Source organism: Callithrix jacchus, chromosome X, assembly GCF_049354715.1.
Source record: "Callithrix jacchus isolate 240 chromosome X, calJac240_pri, whole genome shotgun sequence".
Taxonomy (NCBI): domain Eukaryota; kingdom Metazoa; phylum Chordata; class Mammalia; order Primates; family Cebidae; genus Callithrix; species Callithrix jacchus.
In genome coordinates, this window is record NC_133524.1 from 52,848,503 (window position 1) to 52,874,896 (window position 26,394).

General features: G+C 41.4%; 1 protein-coding gene across 3 annotated transcripts; it reads right to left on the reverse strand.

Moving 5' to 3' along the window:
* Positions 1-4,866: 4,866 nt before the first annotated feature.
* On the reverse strand, positions 4,867-21,870 carry LOC100896193 (X antigen family member 1-like). 3 transcript variants are annotated; one of them, XM_054251010.2, is made up of 6 exons: positions 21,790-21,870; positions 20,363-20,477; positions 20,131-20,258; positions 11,053-11,179; positions 8,322-8,447; positions 4,867-5,438 (listed from the first exon to the last, which is right to left on the reverse strand). In XM_054251010.2, the coding sequence occupies exons 3-6, from the start codon at positions 20,221-20,223 to the stop codon at positions 5,416-5,418; spliced, it is 369 nt and encodes a 122-aa protein (XP_054106985.1). In that variant the 5' UTR covers positions 20,224-20,258; positions 20,363-20,477; positions 21,790-21,870; the 3' UTR covers positions 4,867-5,415. The 3 variants fall into 3 exon arrangements, with proteins under 3 accessions (XP_054106985.1, XP_054106984.1, XP_078220233.1); XM_054251009.2 differs by having other exon boundaries at positions 20,347-20,477; XM_078364107.1 differs by lacking the exon at positions 20,363-20,477.
* Positions 21,871-26,394: the final 4,524 nt, after the last annotated feature.

The following is a 26,394-nucleotide window of genomic DNA, read 5'->3' on the forward strand; positions in this document are numbered from 1 at the left end:
AGCTTGGACTACATGCAGGCTCCAATACCCATGGCAAATTCTGTCTTTTTTTTTTTTTTTTTTTTTTTTGTAGAGGTGAAGTGTCTTTATGTTGCCCAGGCTGATCTCAAACTCCAGGGTTCAAGCAATACTCATGCCTCAACCTCCCAATGTACTGAGATGAGAGGCATGAGCCACCTCACCTATCACGGAACCACTTTCTTATCCCTGAAAGCAGGACAAAGGAGAACCGTGCCTGCAAGCCCTACTGGGGAACCTTGTGTCCTTCTTGCTACCATGTTATTATTTCCTCTGTACCAATTGCAGCATTTCTCTTTTCTTTTTTCTTTTTCTTTTTTTTTTTTTTGAGATGGAGTCTTGCTCTGTCACCCAGTCTGAAGTGCAGTGGTGCGATCTCGGCTCACTGTACCCTTGTCCCCGGGATAACTGATTCTCCTGACTCAGCCTCCTGAGTAACTGGGACTACAGGCGCATGCCACCATGCCCAGCTAATTTTTTTGTATTGTTAGTAGAGACAGGGTTTACCGTGTTAGCTAGGGTCTGGATCTCCTGACCTCATGATCTGCCTATTTGGCCTCCCAAAGTGGGGGATTACAGGCATGAGCCATCGCTCCCCACCAACAGTTCTATTCTTTTGATGTAAATAAGAAGTTTTAGGATACTTCTTTTCAATCCTAAACTTGAGGTTTATAGCTGGAATATCTTTGCCCACTTTGAAACATTTTGGACATTTCAGAGTGCAGCTGCAGTTGTAATGATTGGCAGGGGCTACTTGCATTAGGGGACTTAGTGTTACAGGGAGGCAAATGTCTTTTTCCAGAGTCTTCAATAAAGTGGATTTTCCATACATGTCGCACCCTGTAGACAGAGGGAGGCCTGTATGTTGCTTCATCTGGTCACTGATAAAACTTACTGACTTCTTCAGAAATCATATCACTGCAGGGCATTCCACTCTTGGATTCCACTCCATCACAGCATTCCACTATCATTTTGCTTTGTATCTGTGCATTCCTGGGGAAAACAGAATAGGGGGAATCCAAGTGACCTATGAACGTGCTCACTTCCAGGATAAGCTGTTAGTTGATGGGGAAACTTAAGTGGTAGATGTTGGTAGCGTGATCTCTCATGAATTGGTGAACACACTGGCTATGCCATTGCTGTTACTGCTGTTACTGAAACCTGCAACAGGTTTGCAAGTCCTTCCTGGGAAGCACTCGCTGTTGTTGCTGTTTCAGACGGGGTCTGTTGCTCAGCCTGGAGTACAGTGGAGAAATCATGGCTGACTGCATGCAGCCTTGACCTCCCAGGCTGAAGGGATCCGTCCATCTCAGCCTCGCAAGCACCTGGGACAACATGCAGGCTCCACCACCCCTGGCCAATTTTCTTTTAGAGGTGGGGTGTCCTTATGTTTCCCAGGCTGATCTGAAACTCTGGGTTCAAGCAATACTCACACCTCGAACTCTCAATGTGCTGGGATTAGAGGCAGGAGCCACCTCGCCAATCCCTGAACCACTTTCTTATCACAGAAAGCCGGACAGAGGAGGAAGGTGCCTGCAAGCCCTCCTGGGGAACACTGTGTCCTTCTCCATGCCACCCTGCTATTTCCTCTGTACCAACTGCAACATTCTTATTCTTTTGATGTAAATAAGAAGTTTGAGGATACTTCTCTTCAATCCTAAACTGTGGTTTATGGCCATAATATCTTCGCCCACTTTGGGGTGTTTTGGAAATTTCTGCATTGATGGAATGCAAGTAGCAGGAGCTACTTCCATTTGGGGACTGAGTGTTATAGGCAGGCAAATGTCGTTTTCCAGAGTCTTCAATAAACTGGAGTTTCTATACATGTCACTCCCTGTAAACGGAGGGAGGCCCGTATGTTGCTTCATCTGGGAAATTATAAAGCCTTACTGACTACTTTGGAAATCACACCAATTCAGGGCATTCCATTCGTGGATTCCCCTCCATCACAACATTCCACCATCAGTTTGCTTTGTATCTGTGAATTCCTGGGGAAAACAGAATAAGGGGAATCCAAATGATCCACGAATGTGCTCACTTCCAGGATAAGCTGTTAGTTGACGGGGAAACTTAAGTGGGAGGTGTTGGTAATGTGATCTCTCATAAGTTGGTGAACACACTGGCTGTGCCCATAGTTATTATTGCTGTTACAGATGTATCTCCCTCATCAGGCTCCCAGGTCCTTCCTGGAAGTTTGGAAAAAATACCCAGTGGATCTCTGTGTCCTCGGGTTGGAACAGAAAACCTCACATACAGAAGGAGGGCAGGGAACACTTGTGGAACTGTAGTGGTCTCTACATTGTTCGATGGCAAAACCCTGAGTTACAGTGATGAGCAACATGGATGTCAGTGGATGTGAGGGGAATGCCACAATCCTCTGCATCACGAGCTGTGCAGCAGAGTGAGAACAACCGGCAATACTGATCTCAGTTATGCACTTTAAGGTCCCAGATATAAGTAGTCTACTGGTTAGGGATCCACTGTGTGTGTGTGTGTGTGTGTGTGTGTGTGTGTGTGTGTGTGTGTGTGTGTGGAGAGAGAGAGAGAGAGAGTGATAGATTGAGTTTGAAGTCCTAGATCATGGAAGTGTTGTGACTAGCAAGTCAACATCTCAGAGAGCAGGATGTCAGGCTGGAGACCCAGGAAACAGGTGACATGAGAGCTGAAATTCAAGGGCAGTGTACAGGAAGGACTTCTTCATCTTGAGGAGGACCCCAGTCTTCTTCTCTGAAGGCCTTCGAGGGACGGGATGAGGCCCACCCACATTGGGGAGGGTAATTATGTTTACCCAAAGTCTGCTGATTTCAGTGCTAGTTCTCACGGAAAGAAAACCCTTCACGGAGACATTTACCCTGGTCTAGTGAACATTTCTCATGTGTTGTCACCTACCAAAGTTGACACATCAGCTATCTCAACATAGCCATTTTATACAAATTTTATTAATGATGAAGGCCTATCCAACAAAGATAGGCGACTTCCTAAGATTCTTTGTTGTCTATTTTTGTCCTGCCCAAGTGACCATTTCACACGCAGCACAAGTCTGGTTAGGAAGCTGAAGCTGATGTGGATGCCTTCCAGGGATGAGGCATAGCGGTATAGTTAGGATGTTTGTGTAAGAACAGTCCCAGAGGGCACAGGTGATGCCCCTGGACACGAAGACTTTACCCTTGTTAGGGCACCCCCAGCAGGACATACGGTCGTCAGGCAGGAGCTGGCCAATGATCCCAGTGTGGCCTCCTACTGAGGGACCTTTCCCTCTAGGGATCCTTGTCCAGTCCAAACAAGTGATTTGCACCTTTGGTTTAGGAAAACTGTCAGAAGGCCGTCATTTCAGAATAGTCATTGACATGGGTTCCTCCTCTTCACAAGCATGGATGGCATTACTGGGTGTTCTGTGTGGGATGCTTAGAAGCTGGGTCACCCCTCCTGTCCCATAGTCCCAGCTCTGTCAGGTGTGATCTTGGGTTCAGGATTCAGTGTGGTTTCAAAATGGGCCTTAGGGTGAGACTGCAGACTCCTCACGGACGGAGAAACCCACCATCTGTACTATCACTGAGTATCTCCGATTCACTGTGGTCCTATGGGACTAAGACACTGTGCTGACACAATGCTGATCTTGCCTTTGCTGTGTCTGCAAGTAGTCAACCACCTCGTTCCATTTGGGCTCACTCTTCCTACCCGCCGAATTTAAGAATATAAGACAAGCCCAAATAACAACTGCCCTGGCCATCCTTGTGGCCATGTTAGCTACCACAGGGTTGCTCAGGGACTGCGTGAGCCCTTGACACACTATGATACTGAGTTGTGTGGTGTCGCCTTGCCGGAATATACTTATTATTCATAGCATCACACACACCAAACAACTTTTGGTACATACTGCTGACATAGGGTTGGCCTTGTCACAGCTCGGTTACTTACAAATCAACTTCAGAATCCATGCCCTGTCTGACACCAGCTACACTACTATTTAATTTACATATTTGAATCAAATAAGTTTCTGAAGTCAAAGGCATTTAAAAAGGTAGCTGGATATTCCTACTTGAAATTCCAAAGCAGTTACGACATACTAGAGATATAGTTGTAAAAATATTCAATGAAAATATTTGAAATGTTAAAGAGATTAAGGAAACATGACTCGTAAATTTATCTGCAATGTAATGCCTGCTTCCTATGTTATTTCATTTATTATTCACGGCAAGTAGTGTAAATACTCTAATTTCTACTTTAGAAACGGGGAAACAGTCTGACAGGATGTAAGTGTCTTGCCCATCGTCTCAAAGCCAGTGTGTGAGAGGCACGATGGAATCCCATGGCTGTGTCATGCCATAGCCTGTAAGGAGACAGCGTAGGTAGGATCCAAGTAATTTTGCTTCAGCAAGTTTCCCTGGTTGCTTTCCCCTTTCTTCTACCTAAGCCCTAGTTCCTTCATCCAGGTCTATAACCTAGATAATCTCACATATTTTGTGGCAAATGGCGTTATCTTAACAAAGGATGCAGATAAAGACATACATAGCGGAAGGAATGAAGGAAGAGGCATGGGCGCTTCCATGGCCTCTATGGGCATGTTATCCTCCAGGTGTTTGGCTAGGCAGAAGCTCTCGGAACCCTGTTTTTGGGGGTTTTGATGGAGGTTTTCATTCTACAGGTGTGATTGGTTAACCTGTTCGCCTGCCATTAGAAATCAACTTAACCCCAGCCCCTCTACCTGTTCTGAAGTTTGAGGATGGGAATGAAAGTCCCAATCCTCTAATCCCCCATCCTAGAGCTACCTAGGAGGTCACAGCCATCTGTCAACTCACTAGCATACAAAAAGACATCACTATGCAAACATACTAAAAATTGTAGGAGTTGTGTGATGGTAAGCAGGTTCCAGGACCAAGTATTTATTTCACAATATCACACATGTGTATACCAGCTCAATCAGAATGCAAAGTTGTAAAAATGATACTATTTTTTTATTCAGACAAAGTCTCATCCACCCAGGCTGGAGTTGCAGTAATGGGAACCTGACTACCTGCATCCTCGACTCCCTAGGCTCAAGGGATCCTCCCACCTCAACTACTAGAGTAGCTGGAACTACACCTACATACATACATGCATAACATGCATGCATTCATTCATTTATTTTCGTTGAGAGGGGGTTTTTCCATGTCGCCCAGGCACATCTCAATCTCCCAGGCGTAAACCATCCTCCTGCCTCCACATCCCAATAAGCTTGGACTACAGGCGTGAGCCACTGCATCTGGCCAAAAATTCCAATAGTGTCTAATATATGAGAATAAATGAACAAAAGATGTGCAATACTTCTTTGACGAAAACTGGATAGATTTATGGAGATTTTTTTAAAGTAAAATATCTCGGATGAATTCAGTTTGCATTCTTTCAGCTTGTCTTCGTTTAGTCCTGTGGTTTCCCCTCCCCTACAACAGAAACACAACAGGAGGGAACATTACTAGCTTAACTGTATTCAGATGAAATTAAAGGTATGCAATGGACACCAAAGTTTTAGTTTTATAGAATGGACTAAAACCAGAAGCCTAAGAGTCACCCTACGGCTAACATTCGACTAGACCTCCATAGAGAGCTTGAAGATGCACTTCCAAGCAGATAAATTAGAAACAGTTTTAAAACACACCCTGCTTTTAGTGCTAGAATGAAACCAAAAGACAGTTCAAGTCAGAGCACATTAAATCAAGTGAACCTATTAAAAGGGGCTTAAAGTAGATAGCAAACATTGTGTGGAATTATACTCAGAATACAACCAGAACACAAAGAAAACATAAGAAACAGAAGGAATTTCTGAAGAAAGAATTCCTTCAGAAGAAATGTATAATTTAAGGTTTTGGCTTGAAACTATGGTCTGGATGTCCAATAGGCTCCTGCAAATAGTCTGAAAACTATCTTTTGAGAAAACAGTTCATGTCACATTAGGAAATAAATAAGTGAAGTGAACAGAAAGGACAGTATCGTGTTTGTTTTTTCTCTATGGTGCAGAAGTGCATAATATTGCCTTGAACCAGTTTCCCCTTTTTTGTTCTTTTTTAATGTACACTAACCATTTGCAACCGGTTTTCACCTATAGTCCTCATGTCAATATGAATAATGACACACTTGTCACCGAAAAGTATTCCAGTTTGTATAATTAATAAAATGATCATACAAGTTTTAAGGTATCACTATTGTGACTGATATTAAAATGTGAATGAGTTATCATAACCAGTGTGGAAAGAACAGTAATGGAGACCGAAACAAAAAAGAAGAGTTAGGCGTCTGGAAAAGCTAAATATTTCCTTCTGAAAGTAACTGCTTTTGAGGAACAACTGGCAAATTTCACAAGCTCTTCCACAGTCTTTGCGATGCTCAGAAATTCGGGCATTACATGAATATATTAAATAATGTATGTGTTCCTAGCATATCAACCATTTCATCCACACACTCTGAAAATATTAGTGTTCAAGAATGTATTCCCTTTCAATGATGCCCTACATTCAATACCTGTGTCTTGTTCATATTCCATGTTGTGCCTTTTCCATTTTCTTCAAGATTGTTTAATCTACTGGATGCTCTCTTCCTAGCTATTTCTAAAAAATATCTACTAAATTTATGACTTTCAGATTAGTTTTCCTTTTGTTAATGGTTCAAACCTTTCATTTATTGTCTGTTTCCTTTTCCCTTAAGTTTATTCTGTGACTCATTTATTATTTTTTCTTTCTTAATATTATGCTGTTGTATCATGTAATTTGCTATCTATTTTAATAAGACATATAATTAATGCTATGACTGTCCTAAGAATCCAATTGAGGCTTGTCCAGTGGGCTCCCGGAAATTGTCTGAAACCAATCTTTTAATGCAAATAGTCTAATGGAGTTGTTCAGCAGTGTGGAATACAAACGTTTAGGTAACTTCTCCCCTAAACATGCAGTGCTCCCTTTAAATTCAGAAGTTCTTCTAATTAAGTCAGCAATTTGGAAAAGATGTGTAAAGATACCTATGTTGACTTCTCAGGACTTAGTACATCATAGTCTTTGAAGTTTAAATCGTATCATTTGAAGACTCAAGGCAGAAATCTGTAATATATTACCTCTGATACGGTTCGAGGTTACCATATGTGTCTTCGATCTAATTACACACAACACAATAGCTCATGAAGACTGACAGGAGGGCAGCAAGCATGCCTAGCACAGGCATCTCACAACCAGCTTGAACATCACTGATTTACATGCATGATCCCTACTTCATGGGCCACAAAACGTGACTGTCTCTTCCATTTCATTATTCAGTCATTCCAGGCTTCACTGCAAGAAGACTTTAAAATGCAATCATTGGGTCCTGCAAGGGAAGTGGCTCACGCCTATAATCCCAGCACTTTGGGAGGCCAAGGCGGGTGGATCACTTGAGATCAGGAGTTTGATGCCAATCTGGCCAACATGGTGAAACCCCGTCTCCACTAAATATACAGAAATTAGTCGGCCGTGGTAGCACACACCTGTATTCCCAGCTACACAGGAGGCTAAGGCAGGAGAACCGCTTGAACTCGGGAGGTGGAGGTCACAGTGAACAAATATTGGACCACTGCATTCCACCCTGGGTGACAGACTGAGACTCCATGTGAAAAACAATGCAATCATTGTTTAAGAGCCTGAGAGAATTCAGGATTTGACAAAATCCAAGAAAACTCATGAAGGTCTCCATGCAGGAAAACAACATCAAGCAGAGTTTCTGCTCATTATCTTAGGAGCAATGAAATCTCAACTTGGATATTAAAATTGGACTGAAGCTGATTGTTATGATAAACAAATCATGAACATCAGAATATCTTTGTGTTCTCTCCAAGAGAATCAGAGCATACAGAAACCAGCAATGAAGTGGATTTTAATCTGCCTGATGTGCATTCAGTACTTTCAGTAAAAACGGGTGTAGGATTTATGTGATTTGTCCAGAGCTGGTACTAGAATCTCCTTCAGGGTCAGCATATTTCATACAAGGTGATATTACAAATGTATTATGCATTTGAGAAAAGCAGAAATTAGAAAATAATCTGAAAACTGTTAGCTGTTGGTTATACTCAGAAGAAAATACTTTTCTATTTGATGATTCAATATGACTTTGACCCAATTTCTGCTGTAGCTGATGATGTTTCCGTTTTGCAGTCAGGCTTCTGGGGTCTGAACTACCTTCCAGAGAAAGTCTGTATTTGAACTCTGTTTTTCAAGGGACAGTAATGTTCTCTCTTTCTGTTATCAAAAGTGTAGTACTGTGTAATACAGACAGCATGTAAGTTTGAATCTTAATGGATAACATACCTCCTTCTGGCATTTTAAACTGCTCTGATTTTGGCATACCGTTTCCCTGGACCACAGGACCATCTTCATATTCATCCCCAGTCTCTGACTCAGACAGCTCCTGGAGATCAGCTTCCAGGTCAGGCACTAAAAAATTCAAAGGATATAGACTAGAGCAGCCAAACAAGAATGATAAAGAAAGAAATGATCATATTCTTTTCCTCAGCGTTATGCCATAAAAGCCTGTAGGCTACTGTGGTAATAAATGTGATGCAAAGATGTCCCACCTTTGCTTTCCTGTATTATATCTTATCTTAAATGACAATCTGAGACAAATCACACCACACCTACATTTCCCATAGTTTAACATTGTATATTATAAACACACAGCTACCTAGGAAATCTGAAGACTGCCCCACGGATTGCATTGAACACATTACTCTGTGGTAGAGCTGGTACCAATGAACACATTAAGTGAGGTGAACCTACTGAAAAAAGGTTTAAGTAGAAAGCAAACATTGGGCACAGCTTTACTCAAAATATCAGCACGAGACAAAAAAAGATAAGAAACAAATAAAGGAATGTACGAAAAAATGTATAATATTTTGCAAATGCTCTTTTAATGTTCTGGCTTGAATCTATGGTCTGGATGCCAAATGGGCTCCTGGAAATAGTTTGAAAACTATCTCAGAAGAAAATGGTTAATGTCACCTCAGGAACTGCAGAAATGAAGTGAATAGAAGGGCAAATTGTGCAGAAGGGCAAATATATTTATTTGGGCTAGTTTACCCTTCTATAGTTTTTAAGGTACAGGCACCGTTTGTACCAAGTTTTCTCCTACCATGTTGTCAACATGAATAATGCCTCTTTTTACATGTGAAAGCATTCCCGTTTGTAAAATTACATACATGGTCACATTACTCTTAAGCTATCACTATCAGTTTTGTCATCTATATGTGATAGCATTATGAACAGTGTCACAAATGACAAAATGGAAGGATATGGAAATGGGAAACAAGAGTGAGACATATGAAAAAGCCCAAATTTGTTCCTAAATGTTTTTAAGGGACAACTGGCAAATTTCACATTTTTTCCACAGGCTTCGTGATGCTTAATCAGGTATTACATAAATATATTAGATGATGTACGCCTTCCTGGCTTATCAACCATTTCATCCATAGTCTGAAAATATTAGAGTTCAAGATTGCATTCACTTTCAATAATGCCCTTCATTAAATCACTCTGTCTTGTTCATATTTCATGTTTTGCTTTTTCCATTTTCTTCAAGATTATGTAGAACTTTTGAATACTCTATTCATAACTATTTTTTCAAAAGACCAATCTTTTAAATTTATTACATTTCAATTACTTTTCTTTTTACTAATGATTCATACCTGTCTTTTATTCATTACCTCTTTCGTATTCTCTTAAGTTTATTCTGTGGCTCTTCTATTATTATATCGTAGTATTATTTTCTTGATCATGTAATGTGCTATTTATTTTAATACGATGTGCACTTAAAGCTATGATCTCCCAAGAATATGACTGAGGCTTGTTCGGTAGGCTCCAGGAAATTGTCTGAGAAATGCCTTTTAATGTAAATAGTCTAATGAAATGGTTCAGCAGAGTAGAGTAAAAACATTTAGGTAACTTCTCCCTTAAACATAGAGTGTTTCCTTTAACTTCAACAGGTATCCTAATTAACAGTGGCTGATTTGAGAAATATGTGTAAAATATACTTTTGTCAACTATTCAGGAATTAGCACGTTACTGTTGTTGAACTTCAAACCCAATCATCTAATGTCTCAAGGCAGAAACCTCTAATATGTAACCTATGGTGTGGTTAGAGGTGACTATACTAGATGAGTCTTTGACCTAGTTACATGCAGTAGCTCATGAGGGCAGGGGGCATGCTTAGCAGAAGCATCTTACACCCACCTTGAGCATCACTGACTTATATGCATGTTCCCTACTTCATTGGCCACAGAAATCTGATGATCTCTTGCCGTTTTACTATTCAGTCATTCAAGGCTTCACTGTGGGAAGGCTTTAAAATGCAATTATTCTTTAAGAGTCAGAGAATTCAGAATTTGACAAAATTCAAGATCACTCATACGGGGCTCCATACCAGAAAACAAACATCAAGCAGAGTGACTGCTCATTTTCTTAGGGGCCATGAAATCTCAAGTCACACATTATAGTTGGACTAAAGCTGATTGTTATGACAAACAAATCGTGAAAATCAGAATCTTTCTCTTCTGTCCAACAGAACCAGAGCATGTAGAAATCAGCACTGAAATGGATTTTAATCTAGCTGATGTGCATTTACTCTTTTCAATAAGACCAAGGATGTGTGTGGAATTTATATGATTCATCCAGGGTCTCACAAATTATATTAGAGCTGGTGCTAGAATCTGCTTCTAGCACCACACAAACTGGTATTGCAAATGCATTATGCATTTGTTAAAAGCAGAAATTAGAAAAGTATCTGAAAATTATTAGCTGTTGGTTATACACAAAACTAAGAAAATGTAGTCATATTTGATGATTCAATATGGCTTTGACCCAGTTTGTTTCTGTATCTGATAGTGTTTAAGTCTTGCAGTCTGGCCTTTGGGTCTGAAGGATGTTTCAAAGGAAGTTTGCATTCAAACTGTGTTTTTAAAGTGGCAGCAATGTTATCCCTCTATTATCAAAAGTATATTTTGTAAATGAGAAAGCACATAACTTTGCACCTTGATGAATAACATACCTGTTTCTGGCATTTCACAGGGTTCTCCTTTTGATATAATCTTCACCTTGACGCCAGAATGAAAATCCAGAGTCATCCCAGGTCTTTCACTGGCACAGTTCTTGCAGATCACCTTCCATTTCATGCACTTCGAAATACAAAGGTTATCGATTTAAGCAGTCCAACATGAAATACAAATAAGGAAATGATAATAGTCTTTTCCATAGCATTATGAAACAAAGCCTGGTTTGGGCATGGTGGCTCATGCCTGTAATCTCAGCACTTTGGGAGGCCAAGGTCACTTGAACCCAAGAGGTGGAGGTTGCAGTGAGTCAAGATCATGCCATAGCAATCTAGGCTGGCTGACAGATGAGATTCTGTCCCAAAACAAGAAAAAAATGAAAATAAAATAAAAAATAACTGTGTCAGTTAGCATGGTAATGAATGCTGTATAAAGTTGTTACAACTTTGTTTTTCTGCTTTATAATATCCTATTTTATTTTAATTGTTTTTTGAGTCAGGGACTTGCTGTCGTCCAGGTTGGGGTGCTGTAGCACAATAAAGGACCACTGTGAGCCCAATGTCTCAGGCTCAACAAAACCTCCTGTCTCAACATCCCAAGTAGCTGAGTCTGCAGGTACACCCCACTACCAAGGCTAATGTTTGTTTAGTTGGTTGGTTGGTTGGTTTGAGACAGGATTTCTCAATGTTGTCCAGGCTGGTGTTAGACTCCTGGGATCAAGGGATTTGCCCCACTCAGCCTCCCAAAATTTTTGGATTATATTCATGAGCAACCGCTCCTGGCCTAATGTCTTATTTTAAATTACAATCTAGGGGGAGGACTCAAGATGGCGCTGTGAGAACAACCCAGGATTGGAGTTCTCGTTGTGTCTGCGGAGAGGTGAGTCTGAGCTGCATTTCCAGACTGATCCTTGTTGCTCACGGAATGGGGAAATTCCCAAGTGAAGAGGAGACGCGGGATGCCAGGCAGATATTACGCCTGGTGAAGCCGGCAGCCGGGGTGGCGGCGGCCGGCCCTACCCAGCGCTCCCCACAGGGCGCACTTGTCCGGGTGCCCCGTTGAACCGGCAACTGGAGACGTGAGAGGGCTAGACTCGAGACTGTGCTAGACTTGAACAGTGGGCCAGCCCAGGGGATTGCAGGAACAGAGCGTTAGGATTGGCCCAGTGGGACGAACAAAACCGCGATTTCAAACAAGCCCCGTGCAGACGACCCGAGACGCTCTGAGGGGGAGGGGCGGCCACCATTACCGAGGTAACCCGCCCCAACTGAGATACACGCCCATTGCTGACGCAGCCAGCTGTTGCCGAGGCAACCCGTCCCTACTGAGATACACGCCCACTGCTGACGCAGCCAGCCGTTGCCGAGGCAACCCGTCCCTACTGAGATACACGCCCACTGCTGACGCAGCCTGCCGTCGCCGAGGCAACCCGCTACAACAGAGAGAATCCGCCGCAGGGCGTGGCGGAGAACAGCAGAACAGCAGAGCCGGGGCGAGCCTCACAACAGCAGGGCGGAGCCTCGGCAGGCAAACAGTGGCTAGTCTGCATCCTAGCTGGGCAGGACCTCAACGGACATCTAAAAATAAAGCCCAAACCCCTCAACACAGCATTTGAGAAAAAAAAGTGTTTTTTTAATGAGCTCTGTTGCAGCAGAATCAAACATAGCAGCCTAACAGCCCTGAATGAACAACACAGCTCACAGCTCAGCAATTAAACCCCTATAAAGTACAAACTGTCTCCTCAAGCAGCTCCCTGACCCCTCTACATCCAAAAGACTGTCATTAGGCAGGCATCATCCTGGGACAAAGAGAGCAGAAAAAGAAACTGGTAGCATCCCTCGCTGTGCCATGGCTACTAGAGGTGCACCCCAGACAAGCAGGGTCTGGAGCGGACCTCAACAGTCGTACAGCGAAGGGGCTAGACTGGTAGAAGGAAAACCAAGCAACAGAAATACTTCATCATCAAAATTCTGGGTGTCCACTCAGAGACCCAAACGAAAAGTCAGCAACTACGCAGACGACCAGCGGACAAATCCACAAAGATGGGAAGAAACCAGCGCAAAAAGGAGGAAAACACCCGAAACCAGAACACATCGCCTCCTAGAAAGGACCAAAACTCCTCACCAGCAAGGGAACAAAGCTGGACGGAGAATGACTGTGACGAAATGACGGAATTAGACTTCAGAAGATGGATAATGAGAAACTTTTGTGAGCTAAAAGAGCATGTATTAAATCAATGCAAAGAAACTAAGAACCTTGAAAAAAGATTTGAAAAAAGATTCGAGGAAATGATTACAAGAATGGATACCTTAGAGAGGAATATGAATGAATTAAAGGAGCTGAAAAACACAATACGAGAACTTCGCGAAGCAAACGCAAGTTTCAATAGCCGAATTGACCAAGCAGAAGAAAGAATATCTGAAGTCGAAGACCAACTCAATGAAATAAAACGAGAAACCAAGATTAGAGAAAAAAGCACAAAAAGGAATGAACAAAGTCTCCAAGAAATGTGGGACTATGTAAAAAGACCTAACCTACGTTTGATAGGTGTACCAGAAGGGGACGAAGAGAATGAATCCAAGCTGGAAAATACTCTTCAGGACATCATCCAGGAAAATTTCCCCCACCTAGCAAGACATGCCAACACTCAATTGCAGGAAATTCAGAGAACACCACAAAGATATTCCGCAAGAAGAGCAACCCCAAGGCACATAATCGTCAGATTCAATAGGGTTGAAATAAAGGAGAGAATACTAAGGGCAGCCAGAGAGAAAGGTCGGGTCACCCACAAAGGGAAGCCCATCAGACTCACAGCAGATCTCTCGGCAGAAACACTACAAGCCAGAAGAGAGTGGGGGCCAATATTCAACATTCTTAAAGAAAAGAACTTTCAACCCAGAATTTCATATCCAGCCAAACTGAGCTTCAGAAGTGAAGGAAAAATAAAATCCTTTGCGAACAAGCAAGTACTCAGAGATTTTGTCACCACCAGGCCTGCTTTACAAGAGCTCCTAAAAGAGGCACTAGACATAGAAAGGATCAACCAGTACCAGCCATTCCAAAATCACACTGAATGCTAAAGAGCATCAACATAATGAAGAATCTACAACAACTAACAGGCAAAACAGCCACTTAGCATCAAAATGGCAGTATCAAATTCACACATAACAATATTAACCCTAAATGTAAATGGATTAAATGCACCAATCAAAAGATACAGACTGGCAAATTGGATAAAAACCCAAAACCCATCAGTGTGCTGTATCCAGGAAACCCATCTCACATGCAAGGATACACAAAGGCTCAAAATAAAGGGATGGAGGAAGATTTACCAAGCAAATGGAAAGCAAAAAAAAGCAGGAGTTGCAATTCTCATCTCCGATAAAATAGACTTTAAAGCAACAAAGATCAAAAGAGACAAAGAAGGCCATTACATAATGGTAAAAGGATCGATACAACAAGAAGAGCTAACCATCCTAAACATATATGGACCCAATGGAGGAGCACCCAGATACATAAGGCAAGTTCTTAAGGACTTACAAAAGGACTTACACTCTCACACAATAATAGTGGGAGACTTTAACACTCCACTGTCAATACTAGACAGATCTACCAGACAAAAAATCAACAAGGATATCCAGGGCTTGAACTCAGACCTGGAGCAAGCAAACCTGATAGACATTTACAGAACTCTCCACCCCAAATCCACAGAATACACATTCTTCTCAGCACCACATCACACCTACTCTAAAATTGACCACATAATTGGAAGTAAAGCACTGCTCAACAAATGCAAAACAACTGAAATCATAACAAACAGCCTCTCAGACCATAGTGCAATCAAGTTAGAACTCAGAATTCAGAAACCGACCCAGAACCGCACAGCTTCATAGAAACTGAACAACTGGCTCTTGAATGTTGACTGGGTAAACAACGAAATGAAGGCAGAAATAAAGAAGTTCTTCGAAACCAATGAGAACGAAGACACAACGTGCCAGAACCTCTGGGACACATTTAAAGCAGTCTCTAGAGGAAAGTATATAGCAATAAGTGCCCATATGAGGAGAATGGAGAGATCCACAATTGACACCCTATCGTCAAAATTGAAAGAGCTAGAGGACCAAGACCAAAAAAACTCAAAACCCAGCAGAAGACAAGAAATAACTAAGATCAGAGATGAGCTGAAGGAGATTGAGACACGAAAAACCCTTCAAAAAATCAATAAATCCAAGAGCTGGTTTTTTGAAAAGATCAACAAAATAGACAGACCACTAGCCAGATTGATTAAAAATAAAAGAGAGAACAACCAAATAGATGCAATAAAAAATGATAAAGGGGAAATCACCACAGATTCCACAGAAATTCAAACCATCATCAGAGAATATTACAAACAACTCTATACGCATAAACTAGTAAACCTGGAAGAAATGGACAAATTCCTGGATTCCTGTGTCCTCCCAAGCCTAAACCAGGAGGAAGCTGAAACTATGAATAGACCAATAACAAGGTCTGAAGTTGAGGCAGCAATTAAGAGCCTACCACACAAAAAAAGCCCAGGTCCAGACGGGTTCACAGCAGAATTCTACCAGACACACAACGAAGAGCTGGCACCATTTCTTCTAAAACTATTTCAAACAATCCAAAAAGAGGGAATCCTTCCCAAATCATTTTATTAGACCAACATCATTCTGATACCAAAACCTGGCAGAGACCCAACAAGAAAAGAAAACTTCAGGCCAATATCCATGATGAACATAGATGCAAAAATCTTCAATAAAATAATGGCAAGCCGATTGCAACAGCAAATCAAAAAACTTATTCATCATGATCAAGTAGGATTCATCCCGGGGATGCAAGGCTGGTTCAACATACGCAAGTCTATAAATGTAATTCACCACATAAACAGAACCAAAAACAAAAACCACATGATTATCTCAATTGATGCAGAGAAGGCATTTGACAAAATTCAACAGCCCTTTATGCTAAAAACCCTCAATAAACTCGGTATCGATGGAACGTATCTCAAAGTAATAAAAGCTATTTATGACAAACCAACAGCCAATATCATACTGAATGGGCAAAAACTGGAAGCATTCCCTTTGAAATCTGGCACTAGACAAGGATGCCCTCTTTCACCACTCCTATTCAATATAGTACTGGAAGTTCTAGCCAGAGCAATCAGGCAAGAAAAAGAAATAAAGGGTATTCAAATAGGAAAGGTGGAAGCCAAATTGTCTCTATTTGCAGACGACATGATAGTATACCTAGAAGACCCCATTGCCTCAGCCCAAAAACTCCTGAAACTGATAAGCAACTTCAGCAAAGTCTCAGGATATAAAATCAATGTGCAAAAATCACAAGCATTCGTCTACACCAATAACAGACTTAAAGAAAGCCAAATCAAGAGCGAACTGCCATTCGCAATTGCTACAAAAAGAATAAAATACCTTGGAATACAACTCACAAGGAACGTAAGAGACCTCTTCAAGGAGAACTACAAACCACTGCTCAACGAAATCAGAGAGGACACAAACAGATGGAGAAACATTCCATGTTCATGGTTAGGAAGAATTAATATCGTGAAAATGGCTATACTGCCCAAAGTAATTTACAGAATCAACGCTATCCCCATCAAGCTACCATTGAATTTCTTCACAGAACTGGAAAAAACCACCATGAACTTCATATGGAACCAAAAGAGAGCCCACATAGCCAAGTCAATTCTAAGCAAAAAGAACACAGCAGGGGGCATCACACTACCGGATTTCAAACTATACTACAAGGCTACAGTAATCAAAACAGCATGGTACTGGTACCAAAACAGAGATATAGACCAATGGAACAAAACAGAGGCACTGGAGGCAACACAACATACATACAACTATACAATCTTTGATAAACCTGACAAAAACAAGCAATGGGAAAAGTATTCCATGTTTAACAAATGGTGTTGGGAAAACTGGCTAGCCATGTGCAGAAAGCAGAAACTGGACCCCTTCCTGACACCTTACACTAAAATTAACTCCAGATGGATTAAAGACTTAAACATAAGACCTGGCACCATAAAAACCCTAGAAGAAAATCTAGGCAAAACTATCCAGGACATAGGAGTAGGCAAGGACTTCATGAACAAAACACCAAAAGCATTGGCAACAAAAGCCAAAATACACAAATGGGACCTAATCAAACTCCACAGCTTCTGCACGGCAAAAGAAACAGTCACTAGAGTGGATCGGCAACCAACAGAATGGGAAAAAATTTTTGCAGTTTACCCATCTGACAAAGGGCTGATATCCAGAATTTACAAAGAACTCAAACAGATTTACAGGAAAAAAACAAACAAGCCCATTCAAAAGTGGGCAAAGGATATGAACAGATACTTTACGAAAGAAGACATATATGAGGCCAACAATCATATGAAAAAATGCTCATCGTCACTGATCATCAGAGAGATGCAAATCAAAACCACATTGAGATACCATCTCACGCCAGTTAGAATGGCGATCATTAAAAAATCTGGAGACAACAGATGCTGGAGAGGATGTGGAGAAAAAGGAACACTTTTACACTGTTGGTGGGAGTGTAAATTAGTTCAACCATTGTGGAAGACGGTGTGGCGATTCCTCAAGGCCTTAGAAATAGAAATTCCATTTGACCCAGCAATCCCATTACTGGGTATATATCCAAAAGACTATAAATCGTTCTACTATAAGGACACATGTACACGAATGTTCATTGCAGCACTGTTTACAATAGCAAAGACCTGGAATCAACCCAAATGCCCATTGATAATAGACTGGATTGGAAAAATGTGGCACATATACACCATGGAATATTATGCAGCAATCAGAAATGATGAGTTTGTGTCGTTTGTAGGGACATGGATGAATCTGGAGAACATCATCCTCAGCAAACTGACACAAGAACAGAAAATGAAACACCGCATATTCTCACTCATAGGTGGGTGATGAAAAATGAGAACACATGGACACAGAAAGGGGAGTACTAAGCACTGTGGTCTATTGGGGGGAAAAGGGGAGGGTCAGTGGGAGGGGGAGGTGGGGAGGGATAGCCTGGGGAGAAAAGCCAAATGTGGGTGAAGGGGAGAAGAAAAGAAAGCACACTGCCATGTGTGTACCTACGCAACTGTCTTGCATGCTCTGCTCATGTACCCCAAAACCTATAATCCAATAAAAAATTAAAAAAATAAAATTACAATCTAAGTATAAATCGAACTACACCTAAATTTCCTATACTTTACCATTGTGTATTATGAACAGCGTGTATCAACTATGAAATCTGAAAGTCAGCCACATGAATACCACTTTAATCATAAATGAAATGTAATTTTCCAAAGAATTAGATCAATGTACTGGTGAACCTACGATAAATCTTACACTTGTGAGACCCATCCATTGTTGAGGTAACCTGGAATTATTTGGATAGTTAATTAACTTTATGCTATGCTTAGGTCCAAGAACCATATATGTAACTTTCTATAAATGATTCTCATTCAAAAAAATGTACCAGGAATAACAGGAAAACCACTATCTTGCAGTGAGAGTATGGAAAGTAGAGTGCAAAGAAATTAATGGGCACTGTTGACAGTCATATCTGGAAACATCTTAATGGTGAATTGTTAAAATAATTGATGGCCCAAATTCTGTCAATGCTTAGCTTGAATGCTATCTGTTGAGGATATATTTTCTGGATCAGGATAATCTTAGTTAGAGTTTTCTAAATATGAAAGTATTTAAACAACTGTTGGAACCCCCTTAAAAATACTAATATAAGCTCCTTGTATGCCAGTGTTCTGAATTATCCAACTTTTATCAAAAATACTGTCAAAAAGACAGATCAAGGAAACAGTGGCTGTCATTCATTGAGCTCTTTTCTAGAGTTACTATTGTGGGAATTATGGAAAAAAATATTAGAGAAAGTAATAGAACATAGTCTCATTCCCTTTTGGAAGGCCTAAGGGTTTTTTCTATACTTCTTGGCTGAAGGCAGCCTAAATCCCCTTCACAGTTGGTTAATAAGTAAAGCAAATAGCTAGGGCATGTGGGGTAGTTAACTTAACTAACTTGTTTGCCCATGTGGTCTTAAAAATAACCTTTGAGCCAGATGGCCCTCTCAGGAGAGGTCAACCAGGGATTTTACCCTTTAATCGTGTTTGGTTTGTGCGTCCAAATCTGTCCTTTAATCTCTTCACTCAAGAGATTGGTGTTGACTCAAGTCTTTGTCAATTAAACTTTACTAACTAAATGCAAGTCTCTCTCCCTGGTAGGGGCCGGTGGCTGCTATCTCTTTACAGCACACTCCAGGGTGCCTGTAGGCGGCCAGGGACCCTCAGCTGAACTGGCAAAGCATAATATCTGTGTGTCAGTGTACTTTACTCATACTATCCTGCTTCACTGAACTGTTTTGTCCTAAGCCAATACTGAAGTACTTACAGCACAGACACAATAAAGTATTATGCATCTTAAGCAAACCACTCACTTTCTATTATTAGAGCATGGATTTTAGAAAGATCAGAAGAAACCTTTCAACAAAATATGAATTCCTTCTCCATGAGTCAAGTGTTCTGTGTAAGCCTCAATCTCTGAGCCTCCATTTTCTTATTTGTAAAATTAGGCTAACATCCCTTTGCAAATGGGCCATATTCATGGTGTTATAAAGTTGGGTGACTTGGCACTCCACGGGCTATTAAAGGGTACTCACAACACTGTGGACACTGTCCTGAGAAGACCATACAGCAACATTCTAAGATCAAATTAAACTAGTGAACTAACTAACGTATATTCTTATATAACAAATTAAATGGTTTTAAGTGATTTAGTAAGGACTATATTTTCAAACATAGGAAATCCAACTTGAAGAAAAAAAGAAGAGTCATTATATGCAAAATCTGCATGAAGCGGCAAACTATAATCTCCCCTTTCAAGCCAACTTTGAGCAAATGTTCACTGTCTTTTCCTAATGATTTTTTTCCTCCTGTTACTGCTCATGGCATAAGGCGTGAGGCATGCAGACACCTCCTCCTGCCCATAGACAATCCTTCCTTCCCTTCCTGTTACCTTGGGAAGGGAAAACCTGATCGTGTTATCTCTCCCATTCAGGCGTAAGATCCCAACGTTCTGTTGGTGGTTCCTTTTCTTGGGGGTCTCCATTACTGGGCTTCTGGGATTTGGTGTCTCTGTATGTGCTGATAAAAAGTTTTGTTATTAATACATGTCGATAATATAAATATACAGAATACATAGATATTGCTTATCACAAGTATATCTACAGACATTTCTTCAACACTACCCCGTATACTTGTTCTTCATAATGTTATTCTTTCCTCAGAGAGGTTACACCAAGGCAGTTATCCTCAAGGACTTTGGAAGCCGTTTTAATCTATGTTGGGATGAATGTTTGTAACCTGTTATGAATAAGCATGAGGAAGAAGTTATGGACAAAATCTGGGAACACAAGATCATCCATCCATACAAAACTCAAATATAATCCTCTGGACTAGACTTTCCTTCATGAGATGCCATGATCATTTTTTATCAGCATGAAATACCATTATCAGTGTATCCGTACTAATCTAACAACTGATCAGAAAAATCACTTCCTCCTAAGAAAAAACACCAAAGGTTAAGACATTCACAAGTAGAGGTACAGTGAGATCAGGAGGCTGTGGACTTCTTCTGAGTATAGGCCCATATGTTGATCTTCCTCACCAACACATATTTCACTCTGCAAGCAGAACAGTGTCAATGGGAAAATGCACATGACAGGACAACTGTATTTGACAAATTTCATGGTCAAATATTAACCTGGTCATTTTTTTAAAAATTTAGAAACACTCTGAAAGTCCAAGTGTGTGTGACTTTCAAATCCAATGCGTGCAAAGTCACTGAAGTTGGTCCAGCTAGATGAGTAACGTCTTAAGGCTCCTGGCAAAAGACACAGGGTGTTTCCCACGAGGTTGGTTTCACAACTGGACACTTCCTCAGGGAAACAAGTAGGAAATCAGAGTTAGACAATTAAAACTGCAGTGACCGGGCGTGTGACTGTAATCCCAGCGACTGGGGAGGCTGAGGCAGGAGAATTGCTTGAACCCGGGAGGCGGAGGTTGCAGTGAGCTGAGATCGCGCCACTGCACTCCAGCCTGGCGACAGAGCGAGACTCCATCTCAAAAAAAAAAACCTGCAGTGACCACGAATTTTGTCACACACTCATTTTCTAGGCCTACTTTCCCACAAAAATCACATTTTCAGGAACTCAGAGTCCCACCCACTAGAATCTCCACAATGGAGTTGACAAGCTGCCACACAGCATACCTACGCCAGGCACTCTACAGACCTCGGGGCTGCGGTCACTAGCCCCAGCATTACCCGTCTCCAGGTCCGTTCCATAACACTCACGCTGTCCCTCCCCGGTCACCTATGAGAAGTCTAGAATCATCTGTGACAGTTCCAGGAGCTTCCGGGACTCAGATACCTCCAGCAGCACCCCAGCTTCACCTGAACCCTTCCACTCCTCGGCCCTCCTTCCTCCTTAGTTACGGCCCAGACAAGACAACACAAGCCCATGGCCATGGCGCCGCAACAGAAGGACGACGACTTTGAGGCCCTTCTCATTCGGAGTCACCAACCACCCTGCTCGACCCTCCTCCCGAAGCCCGCTGGCTCCTCCTCACTCTCACTCACACTTCAACTCTCAGTTGGATCAGTTTGTGGACCTACCAGCTGCGTCGCAGTAAGAGAGAAAGAATCCACACCTCAGGGACCGGAGCTGCAGTCTTACGCGGTCTTCACCAAATGGGCAAAGGGGCCTATGGGAAGACGCTCAGTGAGCATGCGCACTGAGTCGGGAGTCCCAGGAGCATGCGCAGTGAGGTCCCCTCTTGCCTTAAGGGCTATGGTACCCCCTCCTTGTCCTGCCTCACTCTGTCCTGTGCTCCTTCCCAGGTCCTCTCTAATGACTTTGGAATCCCTCCTCTCTGTGTGTGAGGTTTTTTTTGGTTTGCTTTGTTTCTTTGCCTCCAGGACTCAAATACTTGATATAATGTCACCCTTCAAAACTCACTCCATGTTAACCTGACCCTCCTCCTATCTGTGGCCCTCCTTCTTACCATGCCTGGGACCCCACAACGGCAAGGCCATGGCGGTATCACTGACTTTTAGCAGAAAGATGATGACCTCAGAGGCCATGGACCCACAGGAAGCCCTCCCACTCCCCCTTACACTCACTCACAGTTCAACTTCTGATAGGACTAATCTGTAAACATAATGGCTACGTCGTAGTCAGCAAGAAAGAAGGAAGTCATGACATCTCCTTTCACAGCTGTGCAGGGACAGAAGGCACACAGCAAGGTGCATGGGCAGCAAGGAATGTGAACAGAAAGGGACATGCAAATTGAGCCAGGGACTTTGCAGGTCAGGGTAGGGTGTTCCGCTGCTCCCAGACCCACATCCACAAGACATTTGTAGTAGAAGAGACTTGAGAGCTATTGTTTCCCTTTGTCTTGTATTCAGAAACGTTGGGAACAGACAGTCCTTAGTGGAGGATGTGTCTCAGAAAGACCTTTTGTGGAAGAAAGAAATTATTTTCATGTCTTCATTTATAAATCCTGTTTTCTTCTTTCAGACAGGGTGTCAGTCTCTCACTCAGGCTGGAGGGCAGTGGCATGACCATACCTCACTGAAGCCTCTATCTCCTGGCTCAAACAATCCTCCCAATGTAGCCTCCCCAGTCCCTGCTACTACAGGTGCAGACACCACATCTGGGTAATTGCTTTATTTATTGTTTACGTAGTGGTCTCACTACCTTGCCTATGCTGGTCTCAATATCCCGGGTTCAAGTGATCCTTGGCCAGTTTTATAAATGCTTTTATTAATCACTTTGTTCTCTGGCTCTGGGTTTTCTGCCATGCTTCCAATGGATGTAATCGAATACATTTTCTGCAGACTAAATACATTCACACCTGTTTCCTCTTTTTCTTTTCTTTTTTTTTTTTTTTAGCTTGTGTTACTTCACATATAAATCTCTGGACTGGTAACCGATTTGCCTGAATATACCTGTAGGTCCTTCAGACAGTGTATGTTTCAGCAATACCCAGAGATTCTGATTGTAGGCTCTAGGCTCAGTTATGACCAGAAACCAAGTCCTGCCAGTCTCCTACCTCAAATATATGTTTGTGTATTGACCTGATCCCTAGGACAAGTTTCCCAGACTGAAACCATGGTATCGTAAAGCCAGATGCTTTCTTGAGGGGATGGAGTAACATCCATATTTTCAAACGCTGCACAAATAATTAATGGATAAAAAATGTATGCAATAATGTAAAGCAGAACAGTAGGAATTTAATTAATACAGGGTCACCAAATTTTGCTTTCACAGGTCTGGTCGTAAATATTTCATTCCTTGTAGGTCCTGTAGTTTTTGTGACATGTTGTTAGAAATAATACTTTTATATAGAAAAAAATGTGTTTATCTCAATGACTATGCAAAACAACACATGGGATGTATTTAGAGCTCAAGCTGTACTCAAGCCCCTGGATTATGTTTTACTTCAAATATTTGAATGCTGTATTTTTGTACCAGTAGTCAAAAGAGCAACAAAGGAGAGATCTACCACCAGATGAGACTTAGAAAACCTCGAGAGAAAGTCACTGTAGCCCTGAGGATGAGAAAAAGCCTAATAATCTATAAGTTTATCTTTTGCTTTGATTTGTTTTTAGATCATGAGCGACCTAGGTAACCAGGCAGCCTTGGAAACTGATACAAAAGGGTGACCAGTCCCTCTGAGGAGACATGAGACACACAAACCGCATTACCTCTGGCAGAGCATGTGTGGAGGTGACAGTCTTAAGAAGGGCTAAGAAGGAAATCACTGAATATGTTACACATTCATAAAGTTCAAACACAGGGAATTGAGAGAGCTGGAATCCTGGGAGGTCTCAGACACACGTGGAATTCACGTTCACAGACAGAAAAAGATTCTCTCTGAAAACATCATCGGAGTCTTTAAGAAATAAAAAGCAAGAACGAAAATAACAGATGCTGCTGAGTTTGTGTAGAAAAGGCAACTCTTGCACCCTGTTGGTTGGAGTATAAATACAAATAAGTTCAACAGTTTTGGACAGGAGTGTGGCAATTCCTCACAGACCTAAGAACAAAACTACCATTTGACCCAGCAATCCGATTGCTGTGACTATACACAAAGCAACATAAACCTTTCTATTAAAAAGACACGTGCATGCATATGGTCATTACAGCGCTTTTCACGATAGCAAAGTCACGGAACCCACCTAAATGTCAATCAGTTATCGGCTCAACTTTTTAAAATGTGGTACATACACAGCGTGGAATACTATGCAGCCATAAAAAGAGTGAGATCATGTGCTTTGCGGGAACATGGAAGGAGTTTGAAGACATTATCCTTAGCAAACTAATGCAGGAACAGAAAACCCAATACCACATAAACTCACTTATAAGTGGGAGCTAATAGATGAGTACACACGGACACCCAGAGAGGGCCACCACACCAAGGCCTATAAGAGGGTGGATGCTGGGAGGAGGGAGAGGATCAGGAAAAATAAGTAATTGGTACTGACCTTAATACCTGGATGACAAAATAATCTGTACAGCCCTGTGACATGAGTTTACCTATATTACAAACCTGCACATGCACCCTCGAACCTAAAATAAAAGTTAAAAGAAAAGTCACAAAAAATTGTGAACTATTCTGACCTTTCTACTTAAAAATTATCAATTCATTTCTTTTTATAAAAATGAGGAAAGTAGGAAGGGAGAGAGGGACGAAGGGAGTGAGGGAGGGAGAAAGAAAGAAGGACAAAGGGAGTGAGGGAGAGAGGGAGGAAAGAAGGAAGGCAGGGATGGAGGCAGAGGAAGGGAGGACAGAAGAAAGGGAAGGGGGATGAGAGGGAGGGAAGGAGGAAAAATTAAGGAAGGAGTGAAGAGAAGGAAGGGAGGGAGGGAGGGAGGGAGGGAGGAAGGAAGGAAGGAAGGAAGGAAGGAAGGAAGGAAGGAAGGAAGGAAGGAAGGAAGGAAGGAAGAGAAAAGTAGGACTGAACAAACGTTTCCATTTCTAGCCAAACAACTTTTGATGGGAAGGCACTTTTAGCAACTTAAGTGACAAATAACATAAATCAGAAGATTTTAATCATCTCCACATACAGCCTTTCAAAATTTATTCTAGCCTTTGTTTCTAAGCGACTAAAACCTGCCTTGGGCTCCATTGAATCCATGTATTCTCTGGAAGGGCAAGTCTCCCCTGGATTAACAGCCCAGCTGAGGACCAACACAGAATGGTTAGTTTGGGAAGAAAAAGCAAAGAAAAATGCAGGAGACCAACATTTCCTCCCCCATGATATTGTTTTCTTTACTTTTCCTCCTTAATCCACAGAGGGATATTGGAATACCCAAATTTCAAAGATACGAGAGCTCTGAGAGATCATCCTACATAGGTGTTTTTCAAAGAATTTTTAGCAATAGAATACTTTTGTGTAATGAAATTTTATCCAAACCCCTAGTGTAGAAAGTGGGGGGATAAAATAATATTTTTCATATAAATGTACCACTTTAGTTTCAAGATATGTTCTGTGAAAGCTGTCAAAGGGTCTGATTGAGGTTCTTTTGAAGAACCTAGCAAATTATTCTGTGGATTTCTGCATAACACTTTAGTTCTATATTAACTTCTGCATCTAATTTTTTGGCGTTTTTATTGTTGTGGCACAGTTGCAAGAAGATGTTGATTTTTCCAAAATGTTTAACAGTAATCTATATCTAGAAAAAAAGAACCGCACTGTAAAAATAAATAAGTTGTAAGGAAATGATGGAAGAAGATTTATCCTGCAAATATGAATCACATAAACAAAAAGTATCAGATTAACACCTCACAAAGCATACTTTATAGTGGAGATTATTACAAGGGAAAAAGTGGGACATTACATTAGAATCGTAGAGAAGTGCTACGATACAGATGACAGAAGCACCATGAATATGTGTGCACCTTCAAAATGCATGATAGAAAACTGATATACTACAAAAAAGAAATAAACACATGTGCATTTGGTAGAAGATTTCAACATTACTCCCAGCAATTGGTAAAAAAGTGTACCAAAAAATCAGGATAAATCAGGATATATAAATGCAGAAGGCTTGAACAACACTATAAAACGACATGGCCTAATTGATATTCTTAGACCAACAGCAGCATGCACATTCTTCTCTAGTGCTCATGGAATGTTCACCAAGATAGAACATACTGTGGACCAAAAAACTGATATCGACAAATTCAGAAGGAATGAAATGTTATCAAACAT

Excerpts from the sequence above, each read along its gene's own strand:
- LOC100896193 (XM_078364107.1), bottom strand. The coding sequence starts at position 20,223 with ATGGAGACCCCCAAGAAAAGGAACCACCAACAGAACGTTGGGATCTTA. Across the intron at positions 8,448-11,052 it reads CTGTGAAATGCCAGAAACAG|TGCCTGACCTGGAAGCTGAT; the intron begins GTATGTTATTCA and ends TGAATTTTTTAG. Across the intron at positions 5,439-8,321 it reads GTTTAAAATGCCAGAAGGAG|GGGAGGGGAAACCACAGGAC; the intron begins GTATGTTATCCA and ends TTTCTGTTGTAG.